Source organism: Castanea sativa, chromosome 5 (genome assembly GCF_040712315.1).
Source record: "Castanea sativa cultivar Marrone di Chiusa Pesio chromosome 5, ASM4071231v1".
In the NCBI taxonomy this organism is placed as follows: Eukaryota; Viridiplantae; Streptophyta; class Magnoliopsida; order Fagales; family Fagaceae; genus Castanea; species Castanea sativa.
This window is the reverse complement of record NC_134017.1, coordinates 56,422,126-56,435,116: the sequence shown is the minus strand read 5'-3', so window position 1 is coordinate 56,435,116 and position 12,991 is coordinate 56,422,126. Positions and strand designations below refer to the sequence as shown.

Sequence of the window (12,991 nt, the reverse complement as noted above, 5' to 3'; positions counted from 1 at the left end):
TGCAGCTACTTCCCTGGCCGCATTAATAGGGAAGTGACTCCTGAACAGTAGGGCTGAAACTTCTAGTCACTGTCCAAAAAGTATCAGGGAAGGAAGTATTTAAGGGGGGTGAAGGCCAAAGAGGAAGGGGGATTAGCAACAAAAAAAGAAACTAAGAATTGTAACTTTTAAGTAAGAAATAGAAATAATACAGAAGCAGTCCTCGGCTTACGTCCGAGGAGGCCTATTTACAATTATCTTTCGTTATTTACACGTGTTTGTAACTCTTAGCCCGTTATCAAGTTCTCAGCACTTCTAATCTAGGTTTCAAGCCCACGCTCTACAAATTTTATTGTCTAAGGCTCATTGGGCCTGAGCCCGTAGTTGTCTTTGGGTCCAGGTGCAATTGTGCACTTACAAATATATTAGTCATATTGATCTTACAAATCATTACCTAAATTTAAATATATTCTCAAAACTTCTACCTCAAATAATAATTTAATAATTTTAAGAAGCCTAACTTATTTCTCCTATTTTACTAAAAATTTATTACAATTACACATATTATTACAATTCTTACATGTGATTAATTTGTTCAAAATTAGTTCACTTTTTTGAGGTTTTAATACACTCTATTTGTGACAAGGAAAAATCTATTCATTATTGTGTATGTATGTGCAACAACCACTATAAATTTTATTTAATTCTATGTAGGAATGAGTTCGCAAAATACAGCGATGGTGGATACCGATGACATAGAATGTCGTCGAGAACAATTGAGATATTATGCTCGCTTGAGAACACAAAGAGAAGACAATGAAAGCAGAAATATTTGATTGGCAAGACGTCGTGCCAATTACGCAAGACAAAGACAACAAACTTTGGGTGGTGATCACATTTTAGTGGGAGGCCCAACAAATTTGAATGAAGAAGATGTTGTACATTCTAATTCAACATCAACAAACCTATCACTAATACCGCCTAATCACGAGATTGGACAAAGTTGTCGTCTTACACATATCCGTAACTTGGCACGCAATATGCCAGTTGAGCATAGGGCTATGCAAGAAGTTAGTGGTGAGATTATACAAAATTCATATTTTTTGGCATGTTAGTTGTATGTCAATGTATACAAAATTACTAAGTTAATGTTTGTAATATTAAATTTAGGTCTCCCTCCAACCTATCCAACTATAATGGCAAATGACTTTGAGGCTGGACCAAGTCATATAAATTCTGATGTTAATAATGGTAAGTTTTATATAATATATTTATAAAGCTTTTACCATTATTTTTTATATATAATTAAACCAATTGAGCATTTTATATTATTACATTGTAGTTACAGAAAGAATTGAAGGAGTTGAAAATATTGTTCAGCAAAACCAAGGGGATGCCTACAGAGAACAAGGTTTATTACTCAATGCCACCATTTTTATTTTCATTTTCATATCGTTCTATAGAGCTTTCACCATAATTTTCTATATATAATTACACCAATTGAGCATTTTCTATAATTACATTGTAGCTGTAGAGAGAACTGAAGAAGTTGAAAATATAAATGATCAAAATCATGGGGATGGCTATAGAGAACAAGGTTCGTCACTCGATGTCACCATTTTCATTTCAATTTACATGTTTATCATTATCAATTTTATTATTTGTTATCAAGCTGCATATTCGAAACATTATTAATATTTTGCTTTTTTCACAACATAATATTTGGTACAATTTTAATATTTTCTTTCACAACTATCATAACATTGTTTATCACTAATTTTTTCCTCAAAATAAAAATTAGGTGTTGACAACACATTTGATGGTACTGCACATGTAATAAATTGTATGCGAGGCAGATACAATTGTGCAAAGGATTTTAAAGAAGGTATAGAGACCATTAGGTACCAACTACCACAACCAAAGACATGTCACTTTTGTAATGCCCATTTGTTCCATCGAGAGACATCCTCAATGTGTTGCAAGGATGGAAAAATATCCTTCCCCAATATACCAATTTGTCCTGAATTTATGGAACTCATTTGTGAGCAAACACCACGGGGCAGACATTTCAGGCAATATATACGGTTTTACAACAACATGTTTGCATTTACTTCAATGGGTGTGCATGTGGATGAAAGTGTGGCCTCAAATAGTCGAGGAATATATACATTTCGTGCCCAATGTGCCATCTATCATAGAATTGGTAGTCTTTTACCACATACACCTCTAAGTGTGCGGCATCTACAATTGTATATCTATGACACTGATCTTGAAATACAACGTAGAATGTCTCAATCTGTAGAAGCTCATGAAGATATTGTGCGACTTATTCAAAGGATCTTAGACATGCACAATCCATTTGTGGAGAAATTTCGTCAATTATCTCGAAGTCCAAATTTACATCAATGTAAACTCCTCATTAAAGAACAACCTCTAAACCAACCTCAATATTGTCTTTCCAATGCTTCCCAAGTGGCAGCTATTATTGTAGGAGGAGAAGAAGCTGGTCATTTAAGTGGCAGAGAAATTTTGGTTCAAACCTTTGGTGGTAATTTGATCAATGTTCAAGATACAGCAGGATTTTATGATCCATTGCAATACCCAATACTTTTTCCATTTGGAACATATGGATGGGATATCAACACACGTGACGCTAACAGAAATAAAGTATCATGTCGCGATTATTATGCATACATATTTCAGGTAACAGTTTTATTATTTTCAATCTATTACTTCGAAATGCCGCTTACATTATAAAATAACTAAACATACATCTATTTTTACTAATGTCGAAGATTCGCGACGATGCTTTATCAATGATTTGGCTTGGAGGACGCCTTTCCCAACAGTATGTTGTTGATAATTATGTAAAAATTGAAACACACAAGCTTAGGTGGTTTGAGCACAATTAAGATTCTATTAGGGCAGATCTGTACCAAGGCCTACAAGATGCTTTCAATGAAGGAGAGAGTGATACTGGTAATGTAAACTTTACATTTGAAAGTTACATTACTTTATTAATGGCGAATTAGTATCAATATTTATTAGTGCCCCAACTTTTTCATCTTATATATAGGAAATGTTGGACATAGAACCATTCTACCTTCATCATTTGTGGGAGGCCCGCATGATATGATCCAACGATTTCAAGATGCAATGTCATTGGTTCAAAAGTTTGGGAAGCCAGATTTATTCATCACAATGACGTGCAATCCAGGATGGGAAGAAATCCAAAATGAGCTTTTACCTGCACAAACAGCACAAGATCGTCCAGACTTGCTTGCAAGAGTTTTCAAATCGAAATTTGAAGAATTGAAAGATGATACTGTGGTCAAGGGGGTTCTCGGAAGAGTTATTGTATACGTGCAGGTCTTTGAGTTTCAAAAAAGGGGTTTACCACATGCACACATGCTTATAATTCTCGATGAAGATAAATTGCATAATCCAGATGATTACGATCGGGTTGTTAAGGCAAAAATACCATGTAAAGAGGAACAACCTCAGTTACATAAAGCTGTACTGAAGCATATGATACATGGCCCTTGCGGAGTACAAAATCCAAGATCACCGTGCATGAAAAATGGGCGATGTAAAAAAGGATACCCAAAGCCTTTCTCATCAGAAACATACCAAGGCAATGACTCATATCCTGTTTACAAATGATATGATACTAATAATCCCGTGCCACTGAATAATCATTGTAGGATTATGGTAGACAACACTTGGGTTGTTCCATATAATCCTTGATTACTGCTGAAATACAATTGTCATATTAATGTTGAAATATATTGCAATATCAAGAGTGCAAAGTACTTATATAAATATGTGTATAAAGGCCCAGATCGTGTCTCTATGGAAGTTAGGCCAGGCCCAAATTATGATGAGGTCCAACAGTACATTGATGCAAGATGGGTATGTGCTCCAGAGGCATGTTGGAAGATATTTTCTTTTCCTATGTATCGAATGTACCCTACTGTTTTTCGTTTGCAAATTCATCTTCCAAATAGACAACAGGTACGCTTTAGATCACATGAACCTATTGTTAATGTTTTGGAGCGAAGTAAAAAGACAATGCTTACTGAATTTTTTTATATGAATATGATTGATCATGATGCACGAAATTATGTATATAGAGAGTTTCCTGAGCATTATTGTTGGGATTATAAAAACAATATATGGACACGAAGAAGATCTCATAAAAAAGTAGTGGGCAGGATATATACTATTTCACCATTTGATGGAGAGAAGTTCAATCTGTGTGTTCTTCTTAATCATGTCAAAGGGCCAACAGGATTTGATGATTTATTGAGTGTTAATGGGATAACCTATCCAACTTTTAAGCAAGCAGCTGAACAAAGGGGTTTACTAGAGAATGATAACAGCATACGACAGTGTTTACTTGAAGTAAGAGACATTAGAATGCCGTCATCTTTAAGAAGATTGTTTGCAACAATATTGGTATTTTGTCTACCAACTGGAGTAAGAGAATTGTGGAATGAGTTTTACCCATATATGGTAGAAGATTATCCATCAACATCTATTACAACAGAGACACGTCGTACAAATAAACTTCTCAAGGATTTAGGGGCGTTACTCTTGCAACATGGAAAGCACATTACAGAGTATGATTTGCCGATATCGACTGGAGAATGTGACAATGATTCAGCTGTACCTAGACTCATTCAAGATGAGCTAACTGTTCCAAATGTAGACGAAGAACTCACTTTAATTGAAAAGTTGAATAACGACCAGAGAGTTGCATATGAGAAAATCATGACAGTTATTGATCGTAAGGAAAGCATGATATTCTTCGTTGATGGGCCAGTGGGAACTGGGAAAACATTTTTGTATCGCACAATATTGGCAACCTTGAGAAAAGCAGGTCACATTACAATTGCCACAGCTACATCTGGCATAGCAGCAACATTACTCCCTGGTGGAAGAACGGCGCATTCCAGGTTTAAGATTCCTTTAACTCCCGATGCTTCATCTACTTGCTCAATAAGTAAACAATCAGACTTAGCTGAACTTATTAGACGTGCCACCATAATTATTTGGGATGAAGCCCCAATGGTAAATCGACGTGCACTTGAATCTTTAGATAGAACATTTAAAGATACTAGCCTCTGAGCACGCGCTCACGTGCGTGTTCAAAGGCTCTTCTATTTTTTAGGTAAGGATTAATTTAGAGCATTTATTATAATTTGGGATTACTAAATTTTTCAATCACAACAAAAAACCTAAGAGTGTGATGAAAAATTATTTTACCGCACATAATACTCATTTTTATCATAAGATTGTTTGTAAATGATTCACGTGTAGCCATTCCATCATATATAAGACTTCAACTTTCCACTTTATCTTCCTATATAGTTTGTAGTATAATCATTATGAGGGTAGTTTCAATCATCACTTTGCTGCTATAATAGTACGAAGATCCTATAAAAAAAAAACTATAAGAAAGTACCCATGTGAGTGCGTGTATATAAAATAAGGTGTCAATCAACATGGTCAGGCACTAATAAAAAAGTTGTTAGCAACTCATGAGGAAAATGTATTAATTTATTCATGAAATAAGTTAAGGATAGTGTATTAATCCGTGCCATTTTTCAAAATTCCCAATTATGAAGTATCTAGCACTCAAAAGAACGAACAAAGCGCATTCCTAATCCTCGGCACACAACAACAAATGCACACTCGAATTCCCAAAATCTTAAAGCATGCAAGTAACAACGAAAGACCCACCCAAATCATCTAACGAAAAATAAAAACCCAAAAAAGGAACGAAAGATAAAGAGAGAGAACCGGACCGAACCTTAATGACAGGTATTTGTGCCCCGTAGGTGAGGACGATACCCATTTGCAACAAAACCCGGAAAGTGTCTCTGATGTTATCGGCACTGAACTCCTTGAAGCTCTCGGCACAGTCACCACCTTGAAGCAAAAAGGCCTCACCCAATGCGGCCTGAGCCAGCCGCTCCTCGAGGCTGCGGGCCTCGCCGGCGAACACGATGGGAGGGAAGGACTCGAGGGTGCTGAGGACCGACCGGAACTCTTCCGGGTCCGGGTAGTCCGGGAGCTGGAGGGCCTTCTTGGACGTCCATGAGTGTGGGGCCCAGCTTTCTGAAGAAGAAATGTCAGAGACTGACACAGAGGGTATGGTGGTGGTGGGTTTTGGAGTGGTGACGTGAAGGAAGTGGGGTTTGGTGGTTGTAGTAGTGGTGTGAGAATGAGAGAGCAGTGGGGTTGTAGAAACAGAGCCTCTGAGAATGTGAGTCAGAGACATCTCCATCTTTGTTTCTTTTTGTTTTTTTCAGAGATGAGATATGAGAGATAAGGATGTATAGGAATGAAGCTGCGTTTGTGTGTGGAGTGTGCAATGAGTTGCGCGCTATTTTGGGATACATGCGAGGGGAAAAATTGGCAATTAACACCAATCCCTAGACAATATATTGCTTTAATTATAATTTTTTTTCCAATATTGTTACTATCTTTTCTTTTTTATCAACTTTTTTTTTTTCATAAGTAATTTATATATATAATCGTTCGAAAAAAATATACATATATATAAATCATATTCGAAAAAATATTTATATAAATCATATAAATCATTGCGATGAGGCTTTTTTTTGTTAGTAGTCCTATTTTGTAGAAAAATAACTGTGTTTTATTTATTTATTTTATCTTCTCTATATATTGAGAGGATTCAAAAATTTAATTATTGTATTTTCAACTTATAAAAATACTCCTCATTTAATTAACTTATTCTTATTACTAAAAAATAAAATATAAGGTTAAAACTGTAAATCAACAAAAATTAATGACAAAAAAGTGAAAAAATAAAAATTGTCCACAATCCCCACTTTCTCCTAAAAAAAACCATCCCACATTTAAAAAAAAACTACCCTACGGTTTTCTATTAAAAAACGCTTATCCCAAGTTCGGTAAAAAAATAAAATTACTCCACCTTCTTTAAAAAAACCCACCCACAGTTTCTTAAAAAAAAAAAAAAAACTGCCACATATCACATAAAAAAAAAATAATATATAAAAACTAATATATATCATTTTTATTTTGAAAAAGTAATTTAAAAGTAGATAAAGTAATTTAAAACTTAACATTTCAAAAAAAAATTAAAACTTAACAGGAAAGTAGTCCTGTTTTTTAGGCAATGTTTTAGTGGGAGTTAGAGTTGTAGTTTTACTGAATTGCCCTTTAGTTTTGTATCTACTTAAACGTAGGGGTGTAGGGGCATTTTTAAACTAAAAAATGTTGAATCTAAACAGGGGAAATCCCTTAAATAATAGTATAGATTATGGAAGTAAATTTACCTTTTGGTGGGAAGGTGCTAATTTTGGGTGGAGATTTTCGTCAAGTACTTTCAGTTGTTCCAAAGGGTACAAAGACAGAAATAATTGATGCATGCATAGTCAAGTCTCTATTATGGAAAGATGTCAAAGTGTTACATTTGAAGCAGAATATGAGATCTATCAACGATGAAGAGTTTGCTCAATATATACAACGCATTGGTGATGGGAATGAACCATTTATAATGGATGATTTGATTAAACTACCCTCTTCAATGGCAATGCAATGGGAGGGTCAGCATTCTATATACAACTTGATTGATCAAGTTTTTCCAAATTTGCAAGAACATGCCAATGATGCAAGGTATATGGTTGATAGGGCTTTGCTAACACCTATCAATGATGATGTTGAACAGCTTAATGCAAAGATAATTTCTCAATTCCCAGGAGATGAGTTTACGTTACATTCTTTTGATGAGGTTGAAGGAGATACGCAGCATCTATATCAACAAGAATTTTTAAATTCTATATCTCCAGGGGGTTTACCACCACATATATTAAGGCTAAAAAAAGGTGCTCCAATTATGTTGCTGCGCAATATAGATCCAAAAGCCGGATTATGTAATGGTACAAGATTGATATGCCGTGGATGTTTTAACAAAACGTAATTGACGTTGAAATTTTGATTGGACAATGTGTGGGTACACGTGTTTTCTTGCCAAGAATCCCTTTGAAGACAACAAAAAATGTACACTTGCCATTTGTAATGATCAGACGACAATTTCCTGTACGTTTAAGCTTTGCACTTACAATAAACAAAGCGCAAGGTCAGACAATTCCAACTGTTGGAATTTATCTTCCTGATCATGTTTTTAGTCATAGCCAATTATATGTGGCGTTGTCAAGGGGAGTCTCTCAATCCAACACAAAACTATTGGTGCAAAAAGGAACAATACCTGAGGAGGAAGGCGTTCACACAAGAAATATTGTGTATAAGGATGTTTTGTTCCCTTCCTCATAGGTATTAATTAACAATTGGAAATAATTGTCTTACATATAAATTTATTTTAATAATTTACAAATTTTAATGGTTATGCGGTCTACGTTTTAATATTTTATTTCTTGATCTTTTTTATGTATACAATTAATTGGTAACAGGAAGGATGTCCAACTCAAATGTGAGGATTGAGTCCACTATGCTAAGTAATGGAGTGCATGCTGTTCCTACTACTCATTGGGAAAATTGGAAGGATGATCAATCATTATTAAACATGGAGGCCATTGATAACAAGGTATATTTCTTTTTAATGAAATCTTTAATCAGCATCCCTTTCAATTTTTTTATCAAAATTAATATTAAAAATGTCATGCTGTGTATGGGTTAGGTTCGCAAATTGGAAATTTACACCTGGTTGGGGATTCACTATTCGAGCTGACAAGAAAGAGCTTTGGAAAGAAGTGAAACGAGTTTTAGAGTCACAAAAATTGGAAAGGTTTGTTACCGTATTTTTTAAAATAGGAAAATAACTAATTGATAGTCTTAATATACAAACAATTTTTTTCTTCATTTTGAAGTTCGAAGAACAAAGACAAAAAACAAATCAATGTCAAGAAGAGCAATGAGGTGCACAACATCCATAAGAAAAAAGACAAAGGAAAAATTAAGGACGATGTGATCTCTAACACTCATGCCAACAGAGACAAATGAAGAATGAAAATCAAGGACAATGTGGTTTCCAACATCCAGGAGAAAAAAAAGATACGAAGAAAAAAAACCAAGGACGATGCAATTTTCAAGACCCAAAATAGTAAAGAAAAATAGAAAATGAGAGTCAAGGACGATGAGATAATAAAGCAGGTACAAATCATTACCACATCTACTTAAAAAAAAAAAACTTAATTACATAGTTTTTATATAATTTTTTTTTTAAATTTTTGGTAATTAAATGATAGTTCTTCAAGTCCCAAACTGAAGTAGACTATTTCACATACATGGAGCTATGCAATATCATCACAAGGTCAATTCAAATATTTCATTTTACAAGTTTATACTTGATATTTATTGTGCTTATTATTATTATGTACGTTTTAAACTCTTTATTAATAACACAAGCTAACACATTTTGTATCATAGGTTCATGGCAAATGCTGCTGGAAAGCAATTAGAATGTGGAACAAATAGCATTGCTCCACCAACTTCTCTACCGTAGTCGGCATAATATTAATAAGTTCACATATTCATATTTCAGATGTAATGCATTATTTTACAATTTTACCTAATGTAAATATTTCAGTTTTCTACAATGATCCATCAACTTCTTCATAATTGCTTTTGTAAAGGTCATCACATGTATTTTATAAGTAGTTTTATTGTTACAATTTTATTATGCATTTTTAATATATGCATTATTTATAAGATTTATTCAGAGGATCTTTTTTTCCTCCCCTAAAGGTTAATACTAAATTATTGCATCATCTTCCAATTAATAACATGTTGATTACTGCATAAATAAAATTGGCAAAAATAAATAATAGTTACGAAATACTAGCCTCTAAGCATGCGCTCACGCGCGTGCTCAGAGGCTCTTTTATTTTTTGGGTAAGGATTAATTTAGAGCATTTATTATAATTTAAGATTACTAAATTTTTCAATCATAAAAAAAAACTTAAGAGTGTGATGAAAAATTATTTCATCGCACATAATACTCATTTTTATCATAAGATTGTTTGCAAATGGTGTCTTTTCGGTGGAGAAAATGGTAAAATAACCCTCAATTCCCAACTATATAGTTAGCAGGCCCGGTTCCGAAACTATATAACATAATAACATCTCGAGTCTTAGAGGCTCGATTTTAGCCCATAAATCGAGTCTTTGAGGCTCGGTTTTCGCAGGTTGATGTGGACTTTTTGCCACGTGGCCTCCACCTGGAAATCGAGTCTCTAAGACTCGATTTATATGACGTGGCCCTCTCGGTATGACGTGGTTGATCCACGTGGTAAAAGAGGAAACTGAAACCGAGTCTTACAGACTCGATTTTAGTTTGGGGCTTTTTCAAACTTAACGCCTCTCACACTAATACTCTCCCCTCTCTCTAACGCACCAGACCCTCACGCTCTCACTCTTCCTCTCACATGCATCCAGACCCTGACACTCTCACTCTTCCTCTCACCCACCCTCACTCTTACACACCGAACCTCACTCAGTCTCACTCGCTCACCCTCTCCACTCTCACTCAGTCACCCTCCTTCAGTCTACGCGATCTCTCAAAGCTAAACCGAACCTCACTCAGTCTCACTTGCTCACCCTCTCCACTCTCACTCACTCACCCTCCTTCAGTCTACGCGATCTGAGAAAACCTTGCTCTGCGCCTCCACTGCCTCCCTCTTGCTCACAGAGAACAACTTGTAAGGTAAGTGAATGTATATAACTTTTTTCTTTGTTCATGGATTATTCCGAAATTGCTAGAAGTTTGCTATGTTTGGTTTATTAGAATGGGTTTATTAGAATGGGTATTAGAAGTTTGCTAGAAATTCCGAAATCTAGGTTTGTTAGAATGGGTATTTTCTGTGTGTGTGTTTGGTTTGGGATTTTGGGTGTTTTTGTTATTCAATTGTGCTATTGCTATTCCATAATATTGTGTTTGTGCTATTGCATCTTAGAGTAGTGATTTTTAATCTTTGTACAAGCGACTCACTCTTCTACTTGAATCATTCTTGTGCTTTGAAACCCATTAGGATTTTGGTGAATGCTCAGGGTATTGGCGTGCTAGCATTAATTGACTGATCAGTAGTTGAATACATCTAAATGGTTAGGGATCTTTATTAAATTTTCGATAAAAATAATTATCTCCCAAATGTGGGGAGAACATGTTTCCTACAGCACCAACTACATTTTTTAATATTTGCACTTGCTTTTAATATTTGATCCCATTGGTGGTTTTTAGTTACATCTAGCATGCATCACATAATGTGTTAGCATAGATGTGTTAGCTGTAATTTGGCCTTTTCCTTGATGATGCAATGTTAAGCAAAGTTTTTCTTGAATAGATGGGCCATTATGCCCATGTGAAACAATAACGCATCTATGAGAGAAGTTTAAGTAGACGGTGCCAACGGTGATCACCCATTTAGAGCTCAAATGGGAAAAAATTGGTCACTTTGATCTCTTATAACTAGAGTTTCGCTCCTCTTCTTTGTAGCTCATAGTACAAGAATTTGACAAATATCTAATTTGAGGCATGAAGATCTGACCATCGATGCGATGGCCGACAACTGTTGAAAATGTGACGTTGATAGCCATTGTTTAGCTTATGTGAGACAGTTATTATTCTACTGTTATAAGTATGAATATTTTGATCTAAATTCAATGGGTTGACACCATTGAATCGTAATGATATTTAATAGGATTGATCACCGAATTAGTATGTATATAACATATGGTGAGGTCTTGAGCTTAATTTGGTGTTGACTGTTGATATGATTTAAAAATGTACGCACTAATTTTTCAGTAGTTATGCTTGGAGTTTTAATATCATTCAACAATTTCTTATTCCTTGACATACTTGATGTTGAGCTCTTTTGGAAAGTAAAACATCAAAATTTGATGATTTTGGATGCATTCATTTGTCTAGTGCATTTATGAGTGATAACATAATGTGAAACTTGTATCCGTGACTGTAGGAAAATGAAACTGGGTTGCTGATTATTTCAAGAAACAACAAAGGCTCCTTGAAAATGCTTTTTTAAGCTCTTAAAGTGCTTAACCAAACGAACCCATGGTCTTTAGTTTTTATTGTTTTCGGGTCCAATGCATGTTGCCTAAGAGGGTTTTGGACTTAAGTTTTTATTATTGTTGAAGTTGAACTGAACAACTCCATGTTTTAAGATCTTTGTTCCAGTGGTCTTGTACTTTTGCATCTACTGATCTATTGTGGATTTCATAAATTCACTTTCTTTTCGCTTGTGTTTCTCTTGTAAAATGTTAGGAGGGCTTTAAGGAGACTTGTTGTTGAGTGGCCTAGGGGATGAAAGGTAATTTCATTAGGTGAATGGAGAGTGGAGACACAGTTAGCTCTACAACACAATTTAAGGAACATGGGATTGAGGGGGTTTTAGGCTTCGGAAGCTTGGATTTTTCAATCAAGCTCTCTTGGGGAAATAGCTATGGCATTATGCCACAGCATTAGTCCTTTTATGGATTAGGGTTGTGGGAGTAAATTTGGCGAGATAGGGATCAATGATGTTTTGTTTAGTTATACCTACTTCCATAAGCATATTGTGTGTTCATTTCTCAAACTAACTGCTTATCATTTTTGTGTAGTATGGCTGCTGCAAATGCTGGGCGGATTGACTATACAGAGCCTGGACCCATTGACAGGTCGGTGTTGTCAAAGCAGCTCAAGCATCGGTCCGAAGCCATTTGGAATGGGCAGGTAAAACATAAAACTAAAGATTTAACTAATGTACATGCATTTAATTTATACAATGTACATGCATATGCCACCCATATATTAATCCATGGTTCGATCCTGTGCAGGATCCAGGATCTATTACTTGCCGTAGCCGTAGTTCAGAGTTCTCCAATCGAGAGCCAATGGTGGACGACCGAGTCAGGAACATCATCAAGGCAGTTGGTTTGGAGGGACTCCTTTGGGTCCCGGGTAGAGAGATTGACCACGGTTTGATAACTGCCTTAGTGGAGTGAT

The 12,991-nt window shown here is 35.3% G+C and overlaps 1 protein-coding gene and 1 pseudogene across 1 annotated transcript; both read left to right on the top strand.

The window, feature by feature from the left end:
- Nucleotides 1-1,175: 1,175 nt before the first annotated feature.
- Nucleotides 1,176-3,642, top strand: LOC142635452 (uncharacterized). Its single transcript, XM_075809603.1, has 5 exons — nucleotides 1,176-1,230; nucleotides 1,322-1,390; nucleotides 1,508-1,576; nucleotides 1,781-2,682; nucleotides 3,028-3,642. Exons 1-5 carry the CDS (start codon nucleotides 1,176-1,178, stop codon nucleotides 3,640-3,642), a joined length of 1,710 nt encoding a protein of 569 aa, XP_075665718.1.
- A 189-nt stretch (nucleotides 3,643-3,831) lies between these two features.
- On the top strand, nucleotides 3,832-12,990 carry LOC142635451 (uncharacterized; annotated as a pseudogene).
- Nucleotide 12,991: the final 1 nt, after the last annotated feature.

Bases quoted from the DNA above. Each gene is read 5' to 3' on its own strand.
- LOC142635452 (XM_075809603.1), top strand. From the start codon at position 1,176: ATGGCAAATGACTTTGAGGCTGGACCAAGTCATATAAATTCTGATGTT. The intron at 1,391-1,507 runs GTTTATTACTCA...ATTACATTGTAG, and splicing joins GGATGCCTACAGAGAACAAG to CTGTAGAGAGAACTGAAGAA. The intron at 2,683-3,027 runs GTAACAGTTTTA...AATATTTATTAG, and splicing joins ATTATGCATACATATTTCAG to TGCCCCAACTTTTTCATCTT.